Below are 27,059 nucleotides of genomic sequence, written 5' to 3'. Positions count from 1 at the left end.
TAAATAGTAAAAGTTTGGAGACATAGGTGCAGACTTGGTTTAAAGAAAATGTAGTTATATGGTCCTGACAAGCAAATGCTTGGTGCTATGTTACCAGAGATGGGTCTGAACTGCATAAGACTATCAGTCAATTTGAGTTGAAATTAGGGCCAGGTAATGGCCAGTGCCCAGAGGTCAGGATGTGACTGTTTGGGCAGGACTGGTGGCCTGCAAGCATTTGTGTCATTGCACCCATTTAAGATGGGTCACAGCTCACTGGTGGCCTCCTCCAAGAGGGGTCAGGCCAAGTGTTGTGGTCCTGTCACCACGATGTCATTTTCTAATGTTGCTGGTGCCAACCAACACTGACTGCCTCTTTCCCCCTTTAGAGATCCACACCACTCCCTCAATGGGTCCGGGTACAATTACTTCCCCTTCTTGTTGGAAAGTACAGTTAGGATAAGTGAGCTAAAGCCACTGCGTATTGGAATTTCAGCTGGAATTTGTTTGCATATCAAGCAGGTAACTGTGGTCCAGCAGCAGCGTGGTGGTGAGAGGAGAGCGGTGGCCATATGGCCTAGAGTTTGAAGTGGTAAGTGCCTCTAGCAGCAGGGAAGTCCAGCTAGGAGTCCACTTACTGCCCTATAACTTAAGGAGCAAGGATTTTGGAAGACCACTGCGGTGTTCAGTAGCACCTGAGGCATGCGGCTGGTGTGGCATGTCTGCGCTGTGCCCTGTGTGTGGTAGCCAGCTGAGAACAGCCTCTCTGTTTGTGACAGTCCCAGGGGACCCACAGATGCGATCTCCACCGGCCACCAGAGGAGGTGACCAACGGTTTTCCCCTGGGCAGCAGCCACAAAATCCAGGGCCCCAGACACAGGTACCAGCTCCCCCAAGAGATACTGGTGCTCTGGAGCATGGCAGAGGGAAGGGTGAAGATAGTGCCCAGTGCCCTCTGAGACCTTGGAGAGGATTACAGGCAGTCCATAGAGGTGTGTTAATTAGAGGCCTGCTCCTCGGGCCGCAGCTGTGAAGATGAGCTATCAGGCCCCCTTCACAGAGAGACTGGGCATCTCTATTTCCTCTCTGCTGTGCCCAGGGTGCGGTAGTCAGTTAAGAACCTTTCTCTGTTACAGACCTGGGGACCCATGACTGTAATTCCTGCTGACCACCAGACCCAGGTGATCTGGAGGGTCCCTTGGGCAGCAGCCAGAAAACCCAGGGCATGAGATGAATGTCCAAGCTCCTTTCCAGGAGACACCTACCGGCTGGAGAAGGCAGAGGGCAGTGCAAAGATGGCACCCACAGGCCTCTGTCTTTGGAGAGTATTTCAACACGCTCCTAGATGTGCGTGTTAAATTACATGCCTGTCCCTCTGGCTGATGCTTTAAGATATACAAGTAAGCCTCTTTCACAAAATGTCTGGGAACTTTTCACTCGGCTGCCTCTGCACTGGGCCCTGAAGATGGGTGAGTCCATGTGAGCCCTTTAAGGGCTGTTTCTCAGTTCCCTATAGCCTTGTAGGGCTTATGGACACAAGCCCCTTTGGCTTTCAAAACTAGATGTTTCGGGGACTTGTTTCTCAGGTGCAGGTCTTAAAAGTTGGGGTCCCCGATGTGAGGCTCAAGCCCTTCTCTCCTCAGGGAGAAGCTCAGGTTTGTAAGTTCCCTCTCAATTGTTGGTCATGGCACCAGGTTGGTGTTTATGGCAAAATTGTGCCTCAGCTTCTCCTACCCACTTCGATGTGGGATTTTTCTCATTTACCCAGAGTCAGCCAGCTAGATTTTGGGATTCTTTTCAGAGGAAATTTTTCCATATGTAGCTGTAGATTTGGCATATCCAAGGGAAGAGGTGAGTTCAGAACCCTCCTATGTCACCATCTTGAACCGGACTCTTATCTCTGCTTTTTTTCATTGTTTCTTCTTGCTTCTCTGGTTGGATGAATTCCACTGCCCTGACTACACGTTCACTGATCCTTTCTTCCCACTTGATCTAGTCGGCTCTATTACAGTTCAGTTGTTTTCTTCAGCTCTCTGATTTCTGTTTGGTACTTTCTTATGTTTTCTAACTATTTGTAGAAAATCTCACTTCGTTCACACATTGTTCTCCAGACCTTGGTGAGCATCTTTATGACCATGATTTTGAAGTCTTTATCAGGTCTTTATCACTTATATCCATTTCATTAAGGTCTGTTTCTGGAGTGTTACCTTGGCCTTTTATTTGGAACATATTCCTCTGTTTCTTCACTTTTCTTGACTCTCTGTGTTGATTTCAATGCATCAGATTAAACACCCACCTGTCCCAGTCTTGACAGAGTGGTCTCCTGCAGGAGAATAACCTTATCATTCAACCCAGCCCCAGCTTTCAGTTATCTCTCAAACCTTTGTGATTGTCCAAGCAGATTATTTTATTTTAGAGGCTCCCAGTAGTTGAGGCTGTACCAAGACCTGTCAGTGTCCCAAGGAGGAGTATCTCAGTCAGCACCTAGATTTAGACTGATTGGAAACCAGACCCTCTGGCAAAAGTTATAAAGTATGCATATAAACCACGTTCAGGGAAAAACCAGGAAATGGTGATTTCTTTCTACTCTCTCTGTGCTGAGCCCTGGGGATATAGCTGGTTAAGAACTGTTTCTTTGTTTATTGAAGTCCTGTAGGACCCAGAAGTGCAAGCCTTCTGGCCACCAGAGCCAGGTGATGAAAGATTGTGTCCCCTGGTGGCAGCTACAAAACCCAGGGCCCCAGACATGTGCACAAGCTCCTTCCAGGGTGTGGAGGAAGAATGTCACCTGCCATATCAATAAACAAAGGATGTTGCAGTCATCAAGCCATCAGCCACTGCAGCCAGCCATGGGGCACCCTGAGGGGATTCAGGATGGAGAAAAATAGAATACTGGCCCAAGATCATTAAGGTGCATATCAAAGGAATGATTTCAAAAGCCTGCGGTGGAGTCAAGATGGCGGTGTGGGAAGACGCTGAGTTAGCGTCTCCCCACAACTAGGGCACCTGCCATCCGCTGGTGGGGGACCCTGATGCCCAAGGAGACAGGAGGAACCCCCAAGTGAACCAGTAGGATGTGGGGGGACTGAGTGGGGAGGAGACGTGGAGGCCAGACAGGATCGGCGCACCTGAGGCCAAGTAGATCAGGAGAGGCAGGTGGGAGGAAATCTCCAGGAAGAGCGGGAGAGGAGCAGAGGGCGATCGCCTGGCCCACTCGGGCCGAGGAGCCTGCTGAGGTCCCAGGCCAGTACCCCCCCCTCCAAAGCCCCCTCCAAGCTGCGTGGGTCCTGGGGGCATAAGAGGGAGGCCAGAAATATCAGGAGAGGCAGGCGGAGGGACCATCCGGGAGGAGAGGGAGAGGAGTGGAAGGTGTTTGCTCCACCCACTCAGGGCCGGGGTGCTTGCTGAGCTCCCAGGCTGGTCCCCTGCCCTCCAAGGCCCCCCCACTCCAGGCCACATTGGTCCTGGGGGCGTAGGAAGGAGGCCGACGGGAGAACAGGAAAGGCAGGCAGGAGGGGCCCTCTGGGAGGAGCAGGAGAGGAGAGGAAGGCGTTTTCCCCACACACTCAAGCCCAGGAAGCCTGCTGGGATCCCAGGTGAGGTTCCCCGTCCTCTGAGACCAGGGGTTGGGGGCACACTTATGCCCCTTCTGTGCCGCTGAGCCTAAGCCTCACACCTGGCAGCCCCCAGGGCCTTTTCCAGCCCTGTGGGTCCTAAGCATAGGCCCCACTTACCACCCAAACCTCACACTTGCTTAGGCCCCGCCCTCCACAACCAAGGCCTTCACCCCCCCCCCTTTTTTTTCCTTTACCCTCCTCCTCCCTTTTACTATTGTGGTACTGTTGTACCTTCCAGTTGTTCATTCATCTATATTTTTATTTGTATATTCTTTCTAACATTTCTGTTAGTTTCCTAGTCTAATTTTATTTTTACTTTGTTATTGTTCTCTTTTTTTTTTTTTTCTTGCCACCCCACATGGCTTGCTGGATCTTGGTTCACAAGCCGGGGATTGAGCCGAAGCTCCTGAGGTGGGAGCTCCACGTCTGAACCACTGGACTAACAGAGAACCTCAGACCCCAGAGAATATTCATTGGAGTGAGGTCTCACAGAGGTCTTCATCTCAGCACCACGACCCAGCTCTACCCAACAGCCCACAAACTCCAGTGTTGGAAGCCTCAGGCCAAACAACCAGTAAGACAGGAACACAATCCCACTCATTAAAAAAAAAAAAAAAAAAAAAAGAGATGGCAAAAAAATATGTCACAGATGAAGGAGCAAGGTAAAAACCTACAAAACCAAATAAATGAAGAGGAAATAGGCAATCTACCTGAAGAAGAATTCAGAGTAATGATAGTAAAGATGATCCAGAATCTTGGAAATAGAATGGAGGCATGGATTGAGAAAATACAAGAAATGTTTAACAGAGGTCTAGAAGAACTAAAGAACAAACAGAGATGAACAACACAATAACTGAAATGAAAAATACATTAGAAGGAATCAATAACAGAATAACTGAGGCAGAAGAACGGATGAGTGAGCTGGAGACAAAATGGTGGAAATAACTGCTGAGGAGCAGAATAAAGAAAAAAGAATGAAAAGAATTGAAGACAATCTCAGAGACATCTGGGACAACACTAAATGCACTAACATTCGAATTATAGGGGTCCCAGAAGAAGAGAAAAAGAAAGGGTCTGAGAAAATATTTGAAGAGATTATAGTCGAAAACTTCCCTAACATGGGAAAGGAAATAGTCACCCAAGTCCAGGAAGCACACAGAATCCCATACAGGATAAACCCTAGGAAAAACACACCAAGACACATATTAATCAAACTAACAAAAATTAAATTCAAAGAAAAAATATTAAAAGCAGCAAGGGAAAAACAAAAAATAACATAGGAATAACCTATGGAATAACAAAAAATAACAGAGGAATCCCCATAAGGTTATCAGCTGATTTTTCAGCAGAAACTCTGCAGGCCAGAAGGGAGTGGCAGAATATACATAAAGTGATGAAAGAGAAAAACCTACAACCAAGATTACTCTACCCAGTAAGGATCTCATTCAGATTTGACAGAGAAATCAAAAGCTTTTCAGACAAGCAAAAGCTAAGAGAATTCAGCACCACCAAACCAGCTTCACAACAAATGCTAAAGAAACTTCTCTAAGTGGGAAACACAAGAGAAGAAAAAAACCCACAGAAACAAACCCAAAACAATTAAGAAAATGGTAATAGGAACATACATATTGATAATAACCTTGAATGTAAATGGATTAAATGACCCAACCAAAAGACACAGACTGGCTGAATGGGTACAGAAACAAGACCCATATATATTCTGTCTACAAGAGACTTCACACCTAGGGACACATACAGACTGAAAGTGAAGGGATGGAAAAAGATATGCCAAGCAAATGGAAATCAAAAGAAAGTTGGAGTAGCAATACATGTATCAGATACAAGAGACTTTAAAATAAAGACTGTTGCAAGAGATGAGGGACACTATATAATGATCAAAGGATCAATCCAAGAAGAAGATATAACAATTATAAATGTTTCTGCACACAACATAAGAGCACCTCAATAAGTAAGGCAAATGCTAACAACCATGAAAAGAGAAATCGACAGTAACACAATAATAGTAGGGGACTTTAACACCTCATTTACACCAATGGACAGATCATCCAAGCAGAAAATAAATAAGGAAACACAAGCTTTAAATGACACAATAGACCAGATAGGTTTAATTGATATTTATGGAACATTACACCCAAAAGTGGCAGAATACACTTTCTCCTCAAGTGCACATGGAACATTCTCCAGGATAGATCACATCTTGGGTCACAAATCAAGCCTTGGAAAATTTAAGAAAGTTGAAATTGTATCAATCATCTTTTCTGACCACAATGCTATGAGATTGGAAATTAATTACAGAAAAATAAACTGTAAAAAACACAAATACATGGATGCTAAACAGTGCACTACTAAATAACCAAGAGATCACTGAAGAAATGAAAGAATAAATTAAAAAATACATACAAACAAATGACAATGGAAACATGATGACCCAAAACCTATGGGACACAGCAAAGGCAGTTCTAAGAGAGAAGTTTACAGCAATTCAATCTCAACTCAAGAAACAAGAAAAGTCTCAAATGAACAATCTAACCCTACACTTAAAACAACTAGAGAAAGAAGAACAAAGAAAACCCAAAGTCAGTAGAAGGAAAGAGATAATAAAGATCAGAACAGAAATAAATGAAATAGAAATGAAGAAAACAATAGCAAAGATCAATAAAACTAAAAGCTGGTTCTTTGAGAAGATAAACAAAATTGATAAACCCTTAGCCAGATTCATCAAGAAAAAAAGGGAGAGGACGTATATCAATAAATTTAGAAATGAAAAAGGAGAAATCACAACTGACACCACAGAAATACAGGATTATAAGAGACTACTACAAACAACTATATGCCAATAAAATGGACAACCACAAAGAAATGAACAAATTCTTGGAAAGATACAATTTTCTAAGACTGAACTAGGAAGAATTAGAAAATATAAACAGATCTATCACAAGTAATGAAATTGAAACTGTAATTACAAATCTTCCAACAAACAAAAGTCCAGGACGAGATGGCCTCACAGGCGAATTCTATCAAACATTTAGAGGAGAGCTAACACTGATCCTTCTCAGACTCTTCCAAAAAATTGCAGAGGGAGAAACACTCCCAAATTCATTCTATGAAGCCACCATCACCCTGATACCAAAACAAGAAAAAGATATAACAAAAAAAGAAAATTATAGACCAATATCACTGATGAACATAGATGCAAAAATCCTGAACAAAATACTGCAAACAGAATCCAGCAACACATTAAAAGGGTCATACACCATGATCAGGTGGGGTTTATCCCAGGGATGCAAGGATTCTTCAATATACGCAAATCAATCAATGTGATACCCCATATTAACAAATTAAGGAATAAAAACCATATGATCATCTCAATAGATTCAGAAAAAGCTTTTGACAAAATTCAACACCCATTTATGATACAAACTCTCCAGAAAATGGGCATAGAGGGAACCTACCTCAACACAATAAAGGCCATATATGACAAACCCACAGCAAGCATCATACTCAATGGTGAAAAACTGAAAGCATTTCCACTAAGATCAGGAACAAGACAAGGATGTCCACTCTCACCACTCTTATTCAACATATTTTTGGAAGTTCTAGCCACAGCAGTCAGAGAAGAAAAAGAAATAAAAGGAATACAAATTGGAAAAGAAGAAGTAAAATTGTCACTGTTTGCAGATGACATGATGCTATACATAGAAAATCCTAAAGATGCCACCAGAAAACTACCAGAACTAATCAATGAATCTGGCAATGTTGCAGGATACAAAATTAATGCACAGAAATCTCTGGCATTCCCATACACCAACAACGAAAAATCAGAAAAAGAAATTAAGGAAACACTCCCATTTACCATTGCAACAAAAGGAATAAAATACCTAGGAATAAAGCTGCCTAAGGAGGTGAAAGACTTGTACTCAAAACTATAAAACACTGATGAAAGAAATCAAAGATGACATAAACAGATGGAGAAATATACCATGTTCTTGGATTGGAAGAATCAATATTGTGAAAATGACTATACTACCCAAAGCAATCTACAGATTCAATGCAATCCCTATCAAACTACGAATGGCATTCCTCACAGAATTAGAACAAAAAATTTTACAGTTTGTATGGAAACACAAAAGACCCCAAATAGCCAAAGAAATCTTGAGAAAGAAAAACAGAGTTGGAAGAATCAGGCTCCCTGACTTCAAACTATATGACAAAGCTACAGTAATCAAGACAGTATGGTACTGGCACAAAAACAGAAATATAGATCAATGGTACAGGATAGAATGCCCAGAGATAAACCCACACACATATGGGTACCTAATTTATGACAAAGTAGGCAAGAACATACAATGGAGAAAAGACAGCCTCTTCAATAAGTGGTGCAGGGAAAACTGGATAGCTACATGTAAAAGAATGAAATTAGAACACTCCCTAACACCATACACAAAAATAAACTCCATATTGACTAAAGATCTAAATGTAAGACCAGACACTATAAAACTCTTAAAGGAAAAACACTCTTTGACATAAACTGTAGCAAGATCTTTTTTGATCTACCTCCTAGAGTAATGGAAATAAACACAAAAATAAACAAATGGGACTTAATTAAACTTAAAAGCTTTTGAACAGCAAAGGAAACCATAAACAAGACGAAAAGACAACCTTCAGAATGGGAGAAAATATTTGCAAATGAAACAACAAAGGATTAATCTCCAAAATATACCAACAGCTCATGGAGGTTAATATCAAAAAAACAAACATTCCAATTAAAAATGGGTGGAAGAACTAAACAGACATTTCACCAAGGAAGATGGCCAAGAGGCACATGAAAAGATGCTCAACATCACTAATTATTAGAGAAATGCAAATCAAAATTACAATGAGGTATCACCTCATGCCAGTAAGAATGGCCATTATCAAAAAATCTAGAAACAATAAATGCTGGAAAGGGTGTGGTGAAAAGGGAACCCCCCTGCACTGTTGATGGGAATGTAAATTGATACAACCACTATGGAAAACAGTAAGGAGGTTCCTTAAAAACCTAGAAATAGAACTACCATATGACCCAGCGATCCCACTACTGGGCATATACCCTGAGAAAACCATAATTCAGAAAGAGACATGTACCACAATGTTCATTGCAGCACTATTTACAATAGTCAGGATATGGAACCAACCTAAATGTCCATCCACAGATGAATGGATAAAGAAGATGTGGCACATATATACAATGGAATATTACTCAGCCATATAAAGAAACGAAATTGAGTTATTTGTAGTGAGGTGGATGGACCTAGAGTCTGTCATACAGAGTGAAGTAAGTCAGAAAGAAAAAACCAAATACCGTATGCTAATGCATATATATGGAATCTTAAAAAAAAAATGGTACTGATGAACCTAGTGGCAGGGCAGAAATAAACACATAGACATAGCGAATGGACTTGAGGACATGGGGTGGGGAGAGGGAAGCTGCGGCGAAGTGAGAGTAGCATTGACATATACACGCTACCAAATGTAAAATAGTTGGCTGGTGAGAAGCAGCAGCATAGCACAGGGAGATCATCTCAGTGCTTTGCAATGACATAGAGGAGTGGGATAGGGAGGATGGGAGGGAGGATCAAGAGGGAGGGGATTTGGGGACATATATATGCATGTGGCTGATTCACTTTGTTGTACAACAGAAACTAACACAGTATTGTGAAGCAATTATACTCCAATAAAGATCTATTGAAAGATAAAAAAAAAAGCCCAGACTCTTGCATCTTCCCATACATAGAAAAGTGCTAAATTAATTAACTTGAGATGTCTGGTTTTCTTTAATTAACAGTAATCTTTTTATATTCCACCAACTTTTTTTTGTTTGTTTTTTTTGGGGTTTTTTTGCAAAAGCTCCTATATATCCTGGCTCCTCCCTTACCTCTTTGGAACAGTCCTTCAGAGCTGAGATGCTGCCTCCCAGGCTTGAAGTCCTCAGTATATCTGCTGAATAAAACATAATTCTCAACTTTTTTTAAAATTTTATTTTGAAGTATGGTTGCTTTACAATGTTGTGATGGTTTCAGGTGTACAGCAAAGTGATTCAGTTATACATATTTTTTTCTAATTCTTTCCCGTTATTGGTTATTACAAAATATTGAGTATAGTTTCCTGTGTTATAGAGTGGGTCCCTGTTGGTTATCTATTTTATATATAGTAGGGTATTTACATTAATCCCAAACTCCTAATTTATCCCTCCCCGCCTTTCCTCTAGGTAGTCGAATTTGTTGGCATATAATTGTTCATAGTATTCTCTTATGGTTTTTTGTATTTCTGTGGTATCAGTTGTGATTTCTCCTCTTTCATTTCTTATTTTGTTTATTTGGGTCTTCTCTCTTCTCGGTGAGCCTGGCCAGAGGTTTGTCAATTTTGTTTACCCTTTCAAAGAACCAGCTCTTAGTTTTATTGACTTTTTCTATTGTTTTTTTAAATCTCTACTTTATTTCCTCTCTGATCTTTATTATTTTCTTCCTTCTGCTGACTTTAGGTTTTGTTTATTTTTCTTTTTCCAATTCTTTTAGGTGGTATGTTAGGTTTTTTATTTGAGATTTTTCTTGCTTCTTGAAAAAGGCCTGTATCGCTATGAACTTCCCTCTAAGACTGCTTTTGCTGCATCCCATTGGTTTTTCATTGGGTTGTGTTTTCATTGTCATTTGCCTCAAGGCATTTTTTAATTTCTTCTTTGATTTCATCATTGACTTACTGGTTTTTTAGTAGCATGTTGTTTAGTCTGCATGTAATTGTTTTTTTCTCGTTTCTTTTTCAGCAGTTGATTTCTAGTTTCATGCTCTTGTGATTAGAAAAGATGCTTGAATACTTCTATACTCTTAAATTTGTTGAGGCTTGTTTTGTACCCTAGTATGTAGTTAATCCTAGAGAATGTTCCATGTGCACTTGAAAAGAATGTGTATTCTGCTTTTTTGGATGTAACGTCCTGAAAATATACCAATTAAGTCTAATTGTATCATTTAGGATCTCTGTTGCCTTACTGATTTTCTGTCTTGAAGATCTGTCCACTGATGTGAGTGGGGTGTTAAAGTCTCCTACTATTATTATATTCCCATCAGTTTCTCCCTTCATGTCTATTAGTATTTGTTTTATGTATTTGGGTGTTCCTATATTGGGCGCATATATGTTGACAAGTGTAATATCCTCTCCTTGTATTGCTCTTTGTGTCATTAAATAGTGTCCTTCTTTATCTTTCTTTATAGCCTTTGTTTTAAAGTGTATTTTGTCTGATATGAGTATTGTGACCACCGCTTTCTTGACCTTTCCATTTGCATGAAATCTTTTTCCATCCCCTCACTTTCAATCTATGTGTGTCCTTTGCCCTAAAGTGGGTCTCTTTTAGGCAGCATGTTGTAGACTTTTTTTTTTTTAATTCAATTTGCCACTCTGTGTCTTCTGATTGGAGTATTTAGTCCATTAACATTTAAGGTAATTACTGATAGATATGTATTTATTGCCAATTTAAACCTTGTTTTCCCATTGATTTTACATTTCTTCTTTGTCTCTTTTTCTTTTTGTTTTTCCTTTTGTGGTTTGATAATTTTCTTTTGTATTATGCTTGTGTTCTCTCTATGGTTTTTGTGAATGTATTGTATGTTTCTGATTTGTGGTTAACCTGTTTTTCAAGTATGTTAACCCCGTCCTATATCTAATTGCTTTAGACTGGTAGTCATATAGGCTCAAACACATTCTAGAAAAAAAAATTCTACATTTTCTTACGTTCTTCCCCCACATTTTATGATTTTGTTGTCCTCTTTTACAACTTTATGTGCATCCTTTTGATGTTCATCACTTTTACAGAAATTGTTTGATTTTTTTTTTAATCTGTGTACTGGCTTATTTAAATGATTTACTTTCCAATTGTGATGTTCTCTTTCCTATAGCTTCTTACTTCTTTTCTCTTTAGAGAAGACATTTCAATATTTCCTTTAGGATAGGTTTAGTATTGCTGTATTCTTTTAGTTTTTGCTTGTCTGAGAAATTCTTTATCTCTCCTATTCTAAATGATAATCTTGCTGGGTAGAGTATCCTAGGTTGCAGATTTTTCCCTTTCAGGACTTTGAGTATATTTTGCCACTCCCTTCCGGCCTGCAATATTTCTGTAGAGAAATCAGCTGATAGCCTTATGGGGGTTCCCTTGTAATTAACTTTTTCTCTTGCTGCCTTGAAAATCCTCTCTTTAACTTTGGCCATTGTAGTTATAAAATCTTGGTGTAGGTCTGTTTGGGTTCATCTTGTTTGGGACGTTCTGTGCTTCCTGTATCTGGATATCTGTTTCCTTCTTTTGGTTTGGGAAGTTTTTAGTCATAATTTCTTCAAATACATTTTCAATCCCCTTTTCTCCTTCTTCTTCTGGGATACTTATTATGCATAGACTGGCACACTTTATATTACCCCACAGGTCTCTTATATTGCTTTCTTTCTTTTCAATTTGGCTTTTTGTCTGCTGTCCTGACTGGGTGATTTCCATTATTCTATCTTCCAGATCACTTATTCATTCTTCTGAACTATATCATTCTGCTATTCATTGCCTTTAGTTCAGCTTTTGTCTCAGCGAATAAGTTTTCTAATTTTTCTTGGTTCCTTTTTATAGATTCTAGTTCCTTTTTACAGTTTCTAGTTCCTTCTTACAGTAATCTGCCTTTCTATCAATAGCCTTTCTTAATTCCTTCAGTATTTTCATTATCTCCCTTAAACTCAGTGTCTATTAGACTGAAGAGGTCTGTTTCACTTTTTGTTCTTTCAGAGGAATTCTCTTGATCTTTTTTTTTAAATTGGGAGTGGTTCCTCTGCTTCTTCATTTCACTTATATTTCTCTTACTCTATGAGTTTAGGAGAAACAATTATCTACTGTGGTCTCGGAGGGTTATTTTTATGTAGGAGCATCCCGGTGTAGCTTGTGTGAGTTTAATATTTTTGGTGTGAGGGCTGTTTTTAGTATGGATGCCTGCCACCTCCTTCCTCAGCATGTGCTGGCCATTATCCCCTTGATAGAGGGTGTGACTGGTGTTGTAGTGACCAGAGCCTGCACTGGATATTGAGCAGGGCCTCTTCTTTGCTCTGTGGTTGTCACAGCTCTGTCAGGGGGCAGGGTCTGCTCCCTGGTTGTCGGAGTAGAAGCTCCAAATCTGTTTCTGAGCTGAGGCATGAGGTAGGCAGGACTGGAGTGCTCCTGCTGGGAGAGGACCCACTGAGAATTCCTTCCCCAGAGTTGTCTACTGGGGAGCGTGCTCTGTGGTGCCACCTGTCACCTGTTGTGCGGGCTCACAAAGTACAATGTTGTTGGCTCTGCTCTTGGCCTCACTTCAACCATGGGAATGTCAGCAATTGGACCTGATGTCCCTCAGGCATTGTTTTCACAAGGCCACCAACACAGATCTGCTGAAGTCAGGTCCCAGGACTGTAGTAGTCGTGCACCTGACTCACCATGGGAGCTTTGGAAGCAGCCCAGCCGCGGCCCAGTCCCTGCGTGCACACACCGACAAAGCCCACAGCTGTTAAGGCCAGACCCGTCCCAGCTGCAGGGGCACCCATTGTCTGCTTGGATGTCCCGCAGGTGCTGAATTTACAAAGCCGGTGGTGCAGGTGTAAATCTGCAGCTTGCCCAGCCATGGGAAGAGATTTCCTAAGTTGTGCAGCCCCTGGGGCTTCACTATGATTTCAGCCCCACCTGTGTGTGGGCAACCTGCTGGCACCTGCTCCCAGAACCTGCTGAGATAGCGGCCGGCACAGGATTCCACCGAGGCAGAAGCTAGGGCGTGGATGCCTGCCCAGGCAGCAGCCGGGGTGTGGGCACCTGCCGAGGTGGCAGGTGGGTTGTGCACTCCCGGAGCCCGTGGAGGTAGGGGCCGGCATGTGGAGAAAGAGGCTGTTATGGCACGTCCCGCCCCTCCCTTCACGTGCCACTTGACAACGGCACTTTGCTTCTATAGAGGGCCCGGGCTTCTTCCACATACACCATCGGTTACAGTCATACCACACCCAGCTCCTTCAGGCTGTCTCTGCACAGCCTACCCCAGTCCTCTCCCTGGGATTTTCCTCTTAACCCCGACTCCAGCGCCCAGCCCCTGCCCATGCCAGTGGATGCGCATCTCAGGCTGGGGCGCACAGGGAGGTGGCCTGGACCGTCTGTGCAGGTCTCCCTCTGTTCCGCCTGCCCAACAAACCGATTGTTGCACTTTCCTCTAAGCCCCTGAAGCTCCCTTTCTGTCCTGGCTGATCTCCCTGCCAGTGACGGGGTTTTCCCAGATGCGAGAACATTTCCTTTTTTTCAGCTCCCTCTCAGGGACGCAGGTCCCATCCTGCTTTCTCTCCCCCACCCCACCTTTCATCCTACCTGGTTACGTGGAGATCTTTCTTGTCCTTTCAGGTGTTTGAGGTCTTCTGCTGGTGTTCAGTAGGTGTTCTGTGAGAATTGTTCATTTGTAGACATATTTTTGATGTATTTGTGGGAGGAGGTGAGTTCCACGTCCTTCTACCCTGCCACCTTGATTGGAACCCCCACAGATTCTAAATTAAATGCATTATTTGCTGAATTTACTTTCTCTCCATGCTTTCAGTGTAAAAATTCAAACACACTACTATACATAAAATAGGTAAACAACAGGGACCTACTACTGTACTCAACATCTTGTAATAACTTATAATGGAAAAGAATCTGAAAAACAATATATGTATAACTGAATCACTGCGTTGTACACTTGAAACTAACCCAACACTGTAAATTAACTATACTTCAATTAAAAAATTCAAAAAACCAAAACCCCTCAAAGAGCCTCATAGTTCCATTATGGTGAATGAATACCTAGAAACATAGGGCTGAATTGAAAAATCCATCATGCATTTATTAGCAGTGCTGTTTCACTACCTTGTCATCAATGTTCAAAAACAGTCTTGCACCTGAAGGCTCAGGGAAAATACAGAAGCTCTATGTACAGACATATTCTTTAGCTTTTGATAAGGTTCTACAGTGATAATTCTTGGAGAAAATAAAATGTCATGAAGAATGGACAAAAAAAGCTTATGGGACAGAAAGCAAATCCAATAACAGGAAATCGTATCACTTTTGGCAGGAAGGTGAGATGAAGTGGGAAGATAATTTCCTACAGGTGACAAGATTTCCGTAACATCACAGAGCTAATTGCCTACAATGCCAATTACAGTGAAAAGCCTTAGACCAGGACAATAGCTACCTGTCAAAAAGAAGCTCCATTCTGAAAAGGAGGCCAGATATTCTGGGTAAATAAGTGATTACCTGCATGTAAGTTAGATACCCTTGTGAGAAACACTACCTCTGGGCAGACAGTGTCTTTGGGAAGCCCACTCCCAGGTAACGCTGTGCACCTTCCAGGGCACCTGACAACCAAACCCACACACCTGTTCAAAACGCACCTTTCGCACACGGTGCTCCTGTCTGTGCGTTGAAAGGGCTGCCCCCTCCTCTGCAGCAGGGCCGTCCCTGACTGCCCAGTTTCCTCAGGGAGCAGTGCCCTGCCTTCCTGGCTCCGGCCCCTCTGGCTCCCTGCCAGCCTTCTCTCTCCTCCCGTTGCCAACATTAGAAAAGAAGCTAACAAATGGATCTAATTACCACAGTGGTCTGAGGCTTCTCGACTTCCTTTCCCTTCCAGCTGTAAAGATGTCCTCAGACCGAGCTTCACGTTCAGCACGGCTGTCAACTCTGTTTAATGCACACTTAAATTTAATGTCAAGCTGATGCCTGTGGAAGACCTTGATTAAATTTGCAAACAGTAGTCTCTAACCAAACAGGAATTTGAGAGTTGTCTCATTTCGCCTTTCAAGCTTAAATCCCAGAAGTTTTCTTTTCTTCTTTGCAAAGAATTACAGGAGTTTGCTTGCAAAGACCCTGAGTAGCAGTAAGGTAGCAAAGTGTAAGAAGCAAATTCTCCCCATGCTTTTACAAAGAAATCCCTCAGCTTAAAATTCCGTATGAATTAAAGATCCTTCCCATGGCTTTATTCTGCTCCCTCTCATTCAAAATCTGTAACTATTCACTTTCACGACTATAATATTATAAGTATTCCTAAAAAGTTTACTTAAAATCTTCCTAGTGTTCTTTTATGCACATTGCAATTAAGAGTTTTATACTGTCTTGGCAGAGTGAAAAACAAAATGGAAGAAATGGGATAGAATCTCCACAAACAATGTCAGTGCTTCTACCAGCTGCAAATTTCCAACCTGGTTTCTGGCTTCGACTGTCTCTTCTTTTGTCTCTGACAATCGTACAGCCTCTCCTCCTTGAAGAGGTAATAAAAGACCAGAAGTTAAAAGATCCGGAAGGCCCATATTCTTTTTCATTGGCTACTGTTTTGAAAAGAGGCTGCTGGCTTTTGATTTTTCTTTTGAGTTCTTCCTACATCATCTGATTCAAACAGGTCTTTCAAAGAAAACAATCAAAATTGTCTAGACCTGTGAAGCATGAAAAATAAATTGCTTTTTCCAAGTCCACAAACCACCAGAAAGGCATTAATGTCTATCTTCTTACATAAACCTCTAACCCCTATCCTCTAATTTACACACTTCACAAAATATTTATATATTCTTCTGTATAATACATGACAGGAGATCAAGCCTTATTACAAAGAAATGGAACTGGTAATACAACTAATATTTAAACTAGTGTTATTTTGGAATTTGACTAGACACAAAACATTCAAGTTCTTGAGGCTGCTAGGATAAAATAGTCAACTCAGACATATCTGCTTGCTGTCGAGGGCTCTGAGCTGTTAGCTGATGGGCGCACAGGCTTCAAGAAAGGAGAACGTGCGGCAGGAGAAAAAGAGAGCCTTGCAAATTGTGCCAGATATGAAATACCCTGTCCTAAGATTTCTCACAGAGCTACAGTAGTAAGACTGCTGCTTGTTTTTCCCTTCTAATACAACAGAGACCTACCTTTCTATGCTTGGCTTTCCATCACAACTTAATTCTGTGGTTAAAACAGCCACATGAAGCACTCGTTCTTAACATTAAAAAAAAAAAAGGGCGTGGTTTTGCAGTTCATGGATGGAGTGGTCGGCAGTCATTGGATTCCTGCTGAGAATTATACGTGATACAAGGAATAGCAGATGGTTTCAGAAGGGAGAGATTTATAGAGGTAATTTGTAGTGGAATAACACTATTTTCTGAACGAGGTAATAATTCACAAAAGACAAGCAAAGGTTCAGATAATATCTCATTTAATTATATGTTACTAAATATTCCAAGAAATCTTTGCTCAGCAGCCTAAGATAAAAACCTGATGAGCTGACATTTTTAGGTTCTGACGCTCTGATCCTGTTTAAATCCTTTTCTCATCGCTGCAGTTTCCCACAGGACTTAGAATGTGGTACTTCTAACAGTCCAGTTCTCTGAATACAATACAGTGTCTCATGTGATTCAAGAGGATAAAGGGCAAAAAGAGTGGATATATGTATATGTATAACTGAATCACTTTGCTGTACACCTGAAACTAACAAACACAACACTGTAAATCAACTACACTCCAATAAGAATTTAAAAAAAAAAAAAAAGGATAAAGGGCAAGTACCCTTTTCCCCAGGAAAAGAGGACTGTATAGAATGGTATTTTTACATAATCCAAGGGAGTAGGTGAGGACAGGTTACATTTCAACCTGGGTCTCCCCTCTGTGAGTCCAAATCCTCTGGGTGAGTGAGCAGAGCCCACGGGGAGGAAATGTGTCAGATCAGGGCCTCGAGGTCCAGGCACACGGTGCGTTAGCCACTCACCAAGGGCAGACAGAGAGCAGGGCGCTGATCCAGTGCCCCTGGGACCAGCCACAACATCCACCAACTCCACTGCTGGCATGAAAACAGGCATTATTACAAATATGGGAATATTCACCACTGAAGTTGATGAATTTACCAAACCTACTTGGCAGTTCACAGCAACCACAGAAGCAATGAGGTATGGAAGCCAGGGGTGGAATGAAGAAACACTGCAGACTCTCCTTAGAACATTCTCCCCTTAGTGACGGGCTGTTCTCCCCGAGTGAATGGAGACGACAGCGGATAAGGAGGACCATCACTTTATATAATAAAATCCTTCTACTTGTTAACAGTATGACTGTACACATTCCGTTTCTCTTAATTCCTGAGTCACAACTCACTTCAGTAAAGTTTGCCACCACTCAAAGGGGTAAAAGTTCTCCTTGCTGATGTGGAATAACCTCAAATGACCAACTCAACAGAAAAAGGAAAAAGAAAAACAGTTTAAAATCTTCACTGGTGATTTGGCAATACGTTGCATACTCCAAAATACCACTTTAAAAGCTGAGGTAATGTCTCCTCTGTTACAGCATAATATGACTCACAGTTACACGCAGACACACTCATTATACATTTTGATATTTATTAACAAAAATGGTCCAGAAAAGTCCTGGGTCAACATTACAGTGGTAAGTGTTAAAATAAAAGCTGTTCTTAGTCGTACTGTTTCTAGGGGACTGTAAGCAGTCCAGAAAGCTGTTTTATCTCCTAAAACGGGACTTAAATCACACCATTCAAGCGTTAGATTTCAAAAGAAATTCTTCCTCTTCTCTTTTGTCAAAGCAAAATATACCGGAGGTCTTTGTTTTTACCTGCAAGGCGGCCTTCCCGTGAAGCGCGTGCACGTGCAGATGGATGAAAGGGTCGGGTGGAGAGAGAAGGCAGACAAAAAAGAAAAAGATAAAACTGTAAAGTAGGAAATAAAAACTAGAGAGGAAGACAGGCTACCAACTGCCCAGGAATCGTTCACTGAAGCAACTCCTCCAGTCCCTCCAGATCCATTTCCAGAGAGGAGTTGAGCGAGGCCAGAGCAGATGACGCATCCTTGCTTCTCTGGACACTCGGTTTGGGTTGGGGCGTTTCTGGTTGGACAGATTCCTTCTTGACGTCTTTACCTCCACTGAGGATCCGCTGGCTCTCAAAAAAGAACTGGTTTGGATGACTCAAAGAAAAGCCACAATCATCTACCTGTACAGGCAAGCAAATGTGTATCACATTAATACGTAACAAAAGTACAAATAAAGGGACGTCAAGAACCACCCAGACCTCATTCAAAACCTACTCAATACACGAAACACAGATTCTCGTTCAAAACACTCAAACCACTGCTTACATGATTTCACTCACAGGGAGTTTCAGCCACCGCCTGACAGTGATGAATCTTGCGCTCTACGTCCAGCCCAGACCCTTGCACTTGGCTCTGCTTCCCCACCCAACTCCTACCTGCCACCTCAGACGGCTCAAAGGCACATCCAAGCATTGCCTGGCATCTTGTTGGCCAATAAATATTTGTTAAAAAAAAAAAAAGAAAAACAAGAAAAAAGGAGGGAGGATCTTTCCAGATGAGTTGGGTTTGGAAAGATGAGAGAGTGAAAAGCTTGTATAATGAGGTCCAGGGTAATGCAAGCAGCAGGACCCCAGGGGCAGGGTGAAGAGGAATGTCTGGGAAAGCAGGTGGTGCGGGTGGGCTGCTGTGAAAGGCACAGAAAGGGGGTAACAGGAAATAAGGTTGGAAAGACAGGCTGGGGCTAGACCACGGAGAGCCTTGACAACCAGGGTAAGTAGCCTAGACCTAATTTTGTAGGCATCACAGAGTCACTAAAATTCCTTAAGAAGGGAAGTGATGTGATTAAAGATATGTGTAATCTTATGGTAGATTAAAATGGACTAGCAGGGAGTTAAAAGTTACTGTCACAATTCAGGATGAACCTTCTTAACAGGTGGACCCATAAACAGAAACAAGGTCTTTTTCGGTAAGACTTACTTCAGAACCTCAGGATTCTCTGATTCTCTTTAGTCACTTGTTGATACATGTTGGACCAATATTTTTATAATAATTCAGTGTATAGCAGATTGATAGTGTACACACTGATTTAAGAGTTACTACCCAGATCACTAAGAACAATTTTTTACCTGCTACTTTGCTGCTTAATTTCAAAATGTTTCCTGAATGTTTTATCTAGGATTTTTTATTAACAATGGAGTCATTTGTGAACTTCTTTGTTATATTGTTTTTCATCCAACTCATTAAAAAACTGGGAGATTCAATATAAAGTCTGCATTTTACAAAGTGTTCCATGAAAAGTAAGTTTATTGCCTAGCACGTTTCAATCAGAAGACTTTATGTTTTTTATAAATAGAGAATATTAGAGATTGGAAAGATGTAGGGAATACTTTAAACTGAATCTCCTCCATGTACAGACTAGGAAACTGAGACCCAAAGAGATTACATGGTTTAGGCAAAGTCATAGAGCACTAGTAACTGGATCTGTCTGAATTAGAATTCAGGCCTTTAGATCACTTAGTTACTCTGAAATCTGTTTTAAGAGGTTTTATGGAAAGTCAAACAAACTTACAATCGTATCATTATAAATATTATTTCTAGAGATTAACTTGTCTATGAAGATTATAAAAAACACAGTGGTGTCATTTCATGCAAAAAGAAGCTAGCACCTTTTGTGATAATTAATTACATATCAGGTATTTTCTACACCTTGCTTCAAGTTGTCAAAAGTGTCAATATATCTATCACAGAAGATGACTCTGTGGATTAAAGTGAATGATTAGATTTCAATGTAGACAAATGAAATATGGTAATCTTTATACTAAGCCTCAGTTTCCTCCCCCATGAAATGGAGGTAATAATAGCAGCTATGTCATAGGGTTGCTATGAGGAAAACCAAAGAAATATGAGTGTAAAAAGAAAGAGTAGTTGGTTCTATGAAATCTAAATTAAATGCTTGGAAAGACTCAAGAAAGTCAAGTTACTTAAAAAAAAAAAAAAAAACAACCGAATTTCCCAAAAGATAGGGAGAAAGATCAGATTGCTTTGTATTATAATTAGGTTCCTTTTCCACTTTAAAGAAACCAAAACTGGAAATTGGTGATGGTATATTATGCATATGGTTTTTGGAAAAAAATGAAATCAAATTCCAATCCCAAACCTACACTCAAACAAAAGACCCTGCCCTTATATCAAAAGATTAGTAAACAAATGGCATTCAAATGTTTTACCTTTAAAATGTAATGTTTAAAAAATACATATTTTTTATGACTGCCCATTTTAATTAATACTTTTATTAACCAACTAAAACAATGCCAAGGGTCTTGAAATGAGGGCCTGTAACCATGGTTCTGTATGATGTCATGTTTCTCAGTTTCTCTCTTAGGTCTGCAATCACCCTTTCTTAACTCATTTTGTTAAGTAAGCTCATTTTACCAAACATCTATTAAGATGCCTGGTAGCATGATGAACTTATGAAGAGTTTCCTTCTGTTTACTGGATTGTATTTCTTCTAGGATGGGTTCTTTCTTTTGAGTGTTTTCCTTCTTTCACTTTTATTTTTGCCTGAAGGAAGTTACCTTTCATTTTGCTCAGGGAAATAAAATTAGGGATTTTTAGGGAGGAAGGGGAGAAGCATAAACCAAATAGAACGAAAATAGATTTTACTTTAAAATTAATTAGTAAAAAGAATAGAGAAAGAGATTTACCCACATCTAAATCCCACATTTCACTTATTATTGCTTCAAAGTCAGCAGCTCTTTCCTTTACTCATTTAAAAAAAAAAAAAAAAAAGGAATATTCAGTTTGCTTCATTCTAGATTTGGAAATACTAAGTGAGAATTTTCAAAATTTTGTCTGCTGGGAATCTTGTTTCTTTCCTTGCCTTTTTTCTTGTTTGGTTGTTACGGGTGATGTTTTTTCTTTGTGGTTGATGATTGTTTTATTATGTTTTGTACATTTTGTTAAATACTGGGAGAGGGAAATTCTGTGATGCATCTTCATTCTGTCCTGTTATCTTGGAAGTCCCAAAGTACCATAAAGAGCTAAAATAAGACTGGTAGAAGAAAGAAGTGGGATGGAGCCCTTTATAGGCTACATTATAAATTTTGGATTTTACCTGAAGAGCAATGGGGAAGGCTTTTAAAGTTTTTTTTAAAAGCAGGTTACTGAAATGATCAGGTTTTTCTGTTTTAAAGATCACCCTAGCAGCTGTGTGGACGAGAAAGAACTGGGCGGGTGCATGTGTGCAGCTGCTGGGAAAGGAGTGAGGAAGGCACCGCAGTGAGTGACCCGCATGAGAGACGGTGCGGCTCCCGGCCCAGGGTTTTAACTGATCTCCACAATGATCCTGAGTGATGATTACAAAGCTTAAATGTACTTGGTATATACTGTTTAAGATTGCAGGAAAATGTGTGATAGATTTTAACAAGATTTTTGTAGAGATTTCTATGGTGAAAAGGGAATTATGCTCAGCTATTTGGAAAATAAGTATTCAGAATGACTCAGCGCTTAAAGAGATCTATTTCTAAAGAAACTATTTTCAATTAAAATCCAGAGTTTAATCTACACAAGGCCTAGTATTTTCATTTACAAATGGAGTATGCCAAAAGAAAAAAAAAATTCACTTCAATATAAAACATTGCTCCCTAAAAATACTGAGGAAAACAGATTTCAAGCAGGCCAGCTTTTGATATCTACTAAGTGAATCTCTCTCAAACATGAGCTTGGAATGAGCATGTTCTGCACACAATGACCTTCACACAAACATAGGTCCCATATTTCTGCCACAGAAAATGTGGATTTTGAAGGACTGGAAGCAATACTGTTTTACCTATGGGATGTTTGGGTTTTAATCAAGAGGTTTTGCAATGACAGCTTATAATGAGGCAGCTGGTCTTACCAAAAAAGCCATATGGAACCACTGCAGCACTGCTGTAAATGTTATCAGTTAACTGGTTCATTTTCAAAACTTTCATTAAAGTGAGTTTAATCACAGAGGCCTCAAGAAGATAAACATAGGAGGTTTTTTGGTGGGCGGGGAGCAGGCAGAATGGCAGCAACATGAAATAAAAATAGATTCTATTTTTAAATTAAATTAGAAAAAATAATAAGCAAAGAGAGATATTCACAACAAAAAATCTATAGTGAGACATCTAGTGGATACAAACAGCCTTTTTATTCCCTTGATTTATATGTGGCTTAAAGTAGACTACTTCTATATGTGGGAGGATTTAGACATATGTCTTTTTAATATCTTCATTAATCTAAGGCAAGTTTTAAAAATTGGCTATAGTAGTAATACTCTTGCAGGAATAATCAATAGGAGAGATGCTACAAAAGCAGATTTGAGAAATAATAAAGCACTTTTTTTTAGTGATGTCACAAACTCAGTGTTTAAATCTAATTTTCATATCTTCTCTAAAAAAAAAGGAAAGAGGTTGAATAATAGACCTCAATTTGTTAAAGTTCTGAGGCTTCTTAATTAAAAGGGTCCACAAATAATTAAGAACATATATTAAATTAAAACTCTCAAGCTGAGCAAGCAAATTAAAGAATACAGTCTACGAGGGAAAGAGTTTGCAAAGATGATGCTGAAAATACCAAACAGATGTGGCTTATCTGTTGAGATTCCTATTCTGACAAAACTGATGAGAATTTATTGTTGTTGTTTACTACTTTATTGATGTTTAGTCCTTTCAACTGTGTGAAAATAAAATTTTTATGTTTTTAAATAAAAACACTATTTTCAACAGTTACGTGTAATAGTAAAAGGACTGGACCCATGGCCCAGAGCAGACCAGGGTTCTGGCTCCAGACCTCCCACTAACCAGCTGTGGTCCCTAGGGCATCACGCAGAATCACTAGGCCTGTTTATTTTTTACCATAAACTATGAAGGCTGCATCATGAATCTAGACAGGAAAATACTAATGGCCTCCACACCTGTTATTACAAATACAGTCCCAGGTTTTACAGAACAGCAGTCAGGGTTAGATCATGAGCTCTAGATGAGGTCCTCGACAGCCTGGTTCAAATTTAAGCTCCACTCCTTAGGACCTTAGGCTCTCAGCCTCTCTAAGCTTTGTCATGATGGGGATGCAAATCATGCCCAGCTGTGGTCTGAAGTGTGGCCCAAATGAGCCAGTGTGTCCAGAGCACTAACCGCTGGGCCTGGCACATGTGAAGGGTTCTGTAGGTGTTGGCTGATATTACCGTTATTATTTTCATTATTATCAGTGATGTTATATTTTTCCTATGAAATATGTAAGAAATTCTGCAATTATATAACCACGAAAGAAAAGTTATTTCATGAAAACTAGAAAACATAAATGATTATAAAACTTAGCATATTGTGGGGACTTCCCTGGCAGTCCAGTGGTTAAGACTCCGCGCTTACAATGCAGGGGGCACGGCTTCGATCCCTGGTCAGGGAACTAAGACCCCACATGCTGTGCAGTGAGGCCAAAAAAAAAAAAAAAAAACTTAGCACACCGTGGTAGCTGATGATGAATTCAATACATGCAGCATCTTTTTTGGGAAGGTCACGAATCCCTTTGAAACCTGATAAATGCTCGACTCCAAAAACGCACATATGTACTTAGAGAAAAAAATGTTTCAAGAGGTGCATGGACCTCTGGTGCATTCTTGGCTGTCTTTCCTAGGTTAGGAACCCATGAACAGGACCAGTACTTGCAAACTGGGGGTCTGTGAGCTAAGTCGACCTGCAGATGTGCTGTTGGCCTGCACACGGCCTTAAAACTTGTCAATGTGAACGTCTCTAACAGCATGACTTCTTCAGTGGTGTTCATCTCAGGCAGTTTCACTTTTTTGGGTTATCTGCCTGACCCCTGCAGGCCTCTGAGTTTGTGACCTATGCTTTACACCTCTCAGGACCTACTAGCAGGCCTTTTGTATAGGAGGCTGGCAAGAAAACAACCAAACACGTTTCCCTGACTCTCTTGCAGCTAGGGGTCCACTGTGTAACCTAGGTCACCATGCAGATAAACACAAGACTTGCGAACTAGATTAGGGTAACGTGAGTTGACAACCACAAGTAAAAGCATCCAGTTTTCTACAAGAAAGATGGCAAAAGCCTTTGGTTCTTCTGGACAGCTGAAGCCAGTGTTCCAGGCCTACTCTGAGAAGTGGTTACCTAAGGCCTGTGGGTCCAGTCCGGCCCAGAATTTGCTCTTGTAAATAAAGTTCTACTGGGACAGAAGCATGCCCGCGCCTTCACACACCGTCTGGGCTGCTTTTGCACGAGAGCAGCAGATGGAAGCAGCTATGACAGGGAACACGTGGACCACAAAGCTTCAAACTTTCACAACCTGGCCCTTCACAGAAAGTTTGCCAACCCTTGGTCTTATCCCTAGAAGTGGAGTGGTGGGTGGCAGCCATAATAAGATTTTCTCAGGATGTAGCTTCTCTTAGTTACAATATTCCTGGTTCTGTAGCATCCAAGCTTAATTCCCTGGCCCTTCTATAAATTCTATAAGCAACCTCATACCGTGTAATAATTCCCTTTCCACTGAAAACAGCTGGAGTGGTTTCTACTGCTGCAGCAAAAAATCCTGAATGAAACACAGAGTAACAAAAGACAAAGGATCAGGTTATAAAGTTTAAAAATTTACTTACATTATGTGTCATGTCGAAGAACTTCTGACAGGCTACCTGGTAATGTGTCCCTTTTACTAAATCCAAAATCTAAAATGAAGGGAAAAAAGAGAAAGAAAAATTAGAAATTAAGTTTCTAAACCACTGTAGCTCCTGGTTGCCAGCCTTTTCATAATCTTCATTCCAGACAGGAAATGCATTAAATCATGTAGCACGCTGTACCCCTGCAGCCTGGACACTGTGATAATTTTGACATCATACAGTAGCTGTTTAGGTTGGCATTAAACCACTGATGACAAGAGATAGTAAGTGATTTTGCTGACCTACCAAATGTGAATTTCAGTAACTTTACCTTGACAACAAGATGAAAACAGATCCTAGTATTATGACTTCGACAGTTATTGTCAGAATATCATATTGCAACATCTCTTCCAAAACTGTAGATATAAATCTAGTAGTCTAAATGGTTGCTGCATGAAGCAATCAAGTATACTATTTAGATTTTTATTTTCCACATTACCAGTTTGTACAGATACAGCATAAAATACAGCTGTGTGCCCATCAGAAAAATTTAATGTAAACCCTTCGGATGAGTATCTGTGGAGAGGGAATGCTTTTGCCTTCAATCAGATTTGTCCTTTTTTGAAATGAAGTTATTTCTAGTAAAGCTCAGCAGAATGTGAGAGTAAATAGTCTATTCTGACCACCTATTAGGAACATCACCCTATCTTTTGTAAATACAATTTGCTTTCCAATTCTACTTCATGTAATCTCTTCAGAACGGCACAAACTCCCATCCTTATCAGCAGACTGCAATGCCAGTTGAAATTTGTAAAGTTTTATCACCTTTATCACCTCCCCTGACAAATAAATAGAATATATATTTGGCCTGTTCATAAAACACAGTAAAATGCTGAAATTAAGAGACAGCCTCAAATGAAGGAAAAAATAATTCTGGAGAAATGTTAATTTCTATCCCTTTTCAAAAGGCTGACTTTCCTATGACAAAAAGAAATGTACATGAAGTCTCAAATTCTTGCTATCCTCATTACTGAATATAGCTTACAACTTTTAACAGATACACACAAAAAATTACAGGGCAGAATGGGCATCACATTATACTGACAAGAGTATGCTTAAAAGAACTGTTTTTCTCTGACTGTCTTATAGATTACATTTCTAAATTTCAGGTCACCTTTTATTAAATCCTACGTGAAAGACCTGTGTAAATGCCAACCAATCACAGCACCCAAGATTCTGCCTGTCTGCCTATTTGAACTGTCTACTTTTCTTGAATCATTAGAGCAAAAGTGAAAAATAAATCAGTTTTAAATGAATGACTATAAACTTTTAAAATGAAGAAAGTCACAAAGTTTTTAAAGTAATTCTAACATTCTGAGCTCATATTCGCCTATGTTTTTACACATAGATAATTCAAACTGTGCTGAGATAAACTTGCAATTGAGTACTGGCAAACATCAGTGATACCAAGGTATGAATATCTATGAATTACAATTTTGGAGAAGCAAGGACTTCAAACATAAACTTAAGTTTAAATGATGCCATAAATTACCTGAAGAGAAAATGAATTCACAGAAATAGACAAAAATCCCAACTGTATGGTATGTAATAAACTCCCTTTATTTAAAAACAAAACAATGAATCTAACATCTTATTCTGTGTATATACATTTCTTATTTATATATATACATATATATGGTATATTTAGATATCTTCCTTGCAAAATAAATATGTAACATTATATATAACAATCCAGTATATATGTTTGGGAAACATGCTATAAAGAAATACTTATAAGAAACATACTAATAAAAATACCTAGTTGGGTGACATACACATATACAAAAGTTATTATGGGAAATTGACAGAGAAGCCACAGAATGTGAGAAAAGCTGATGTATCTTGAAATTTTAGGTTCCATCAAAAAATTAAATTTAGATTAATTACACAACAATCCCCTCTCCACCCCATCCCCTACTCCA

The 27,059-nt window shown here is 40.1% G+C and overlaps 1 protein-coding gene across 3 annotated transcripts in view; it reads right to left on the bottom strand.

The window, feature by feature from the left end:
• Positions 1-18,055: 18,055 nt before the first annotated feature.
• PRIM2 (DNA primase subunit 2) overlaps positions 18,056-27,059 on the bottom strand; it is a 287,537-nt gene continuing 278,533 nt past the window's right edge. For all 3 annotated transcript variants that reach the window (XM_061195198.1, XM_061195200.1, XM_061195199.1), the window contains 2 exons: positions 25,078-25,146; positions 18,056-18,628 (listed from right to left, as the gene is read on the bottom strand). In XM_061195198.1, the coding sequence (XP_061051181.1) occupies positions 18,407-18,628; positions 25,078-25,146 (291 nt within the window). In that variant the 3' untranslated portion in view covers positions 18,056-18,406. The remainder of the gene's footprint in view (positions 18,629-25,077; positions 25,147-27,059) is intronic.

Source organism: Eubalaena glacialis, chromosome 7, assembly GCF_028564815.1.
Source record: "Eubalaena glacialis isolate mEubGla1 chromosome 7, mEubGla1.1.hap2.+ XY, whole genome shotgun sequence".
NCBI classification, from domain to species: domain Eukaryota; kingdom Metazoa; phylum Chordata; class Mammalia; order Artiodactyla; family Balaenidae; genus Eubalaena; species Eubalaena glacialis.
This window is presented reverse-complemented; position numbering and strand designations above follow the sequence as displayed.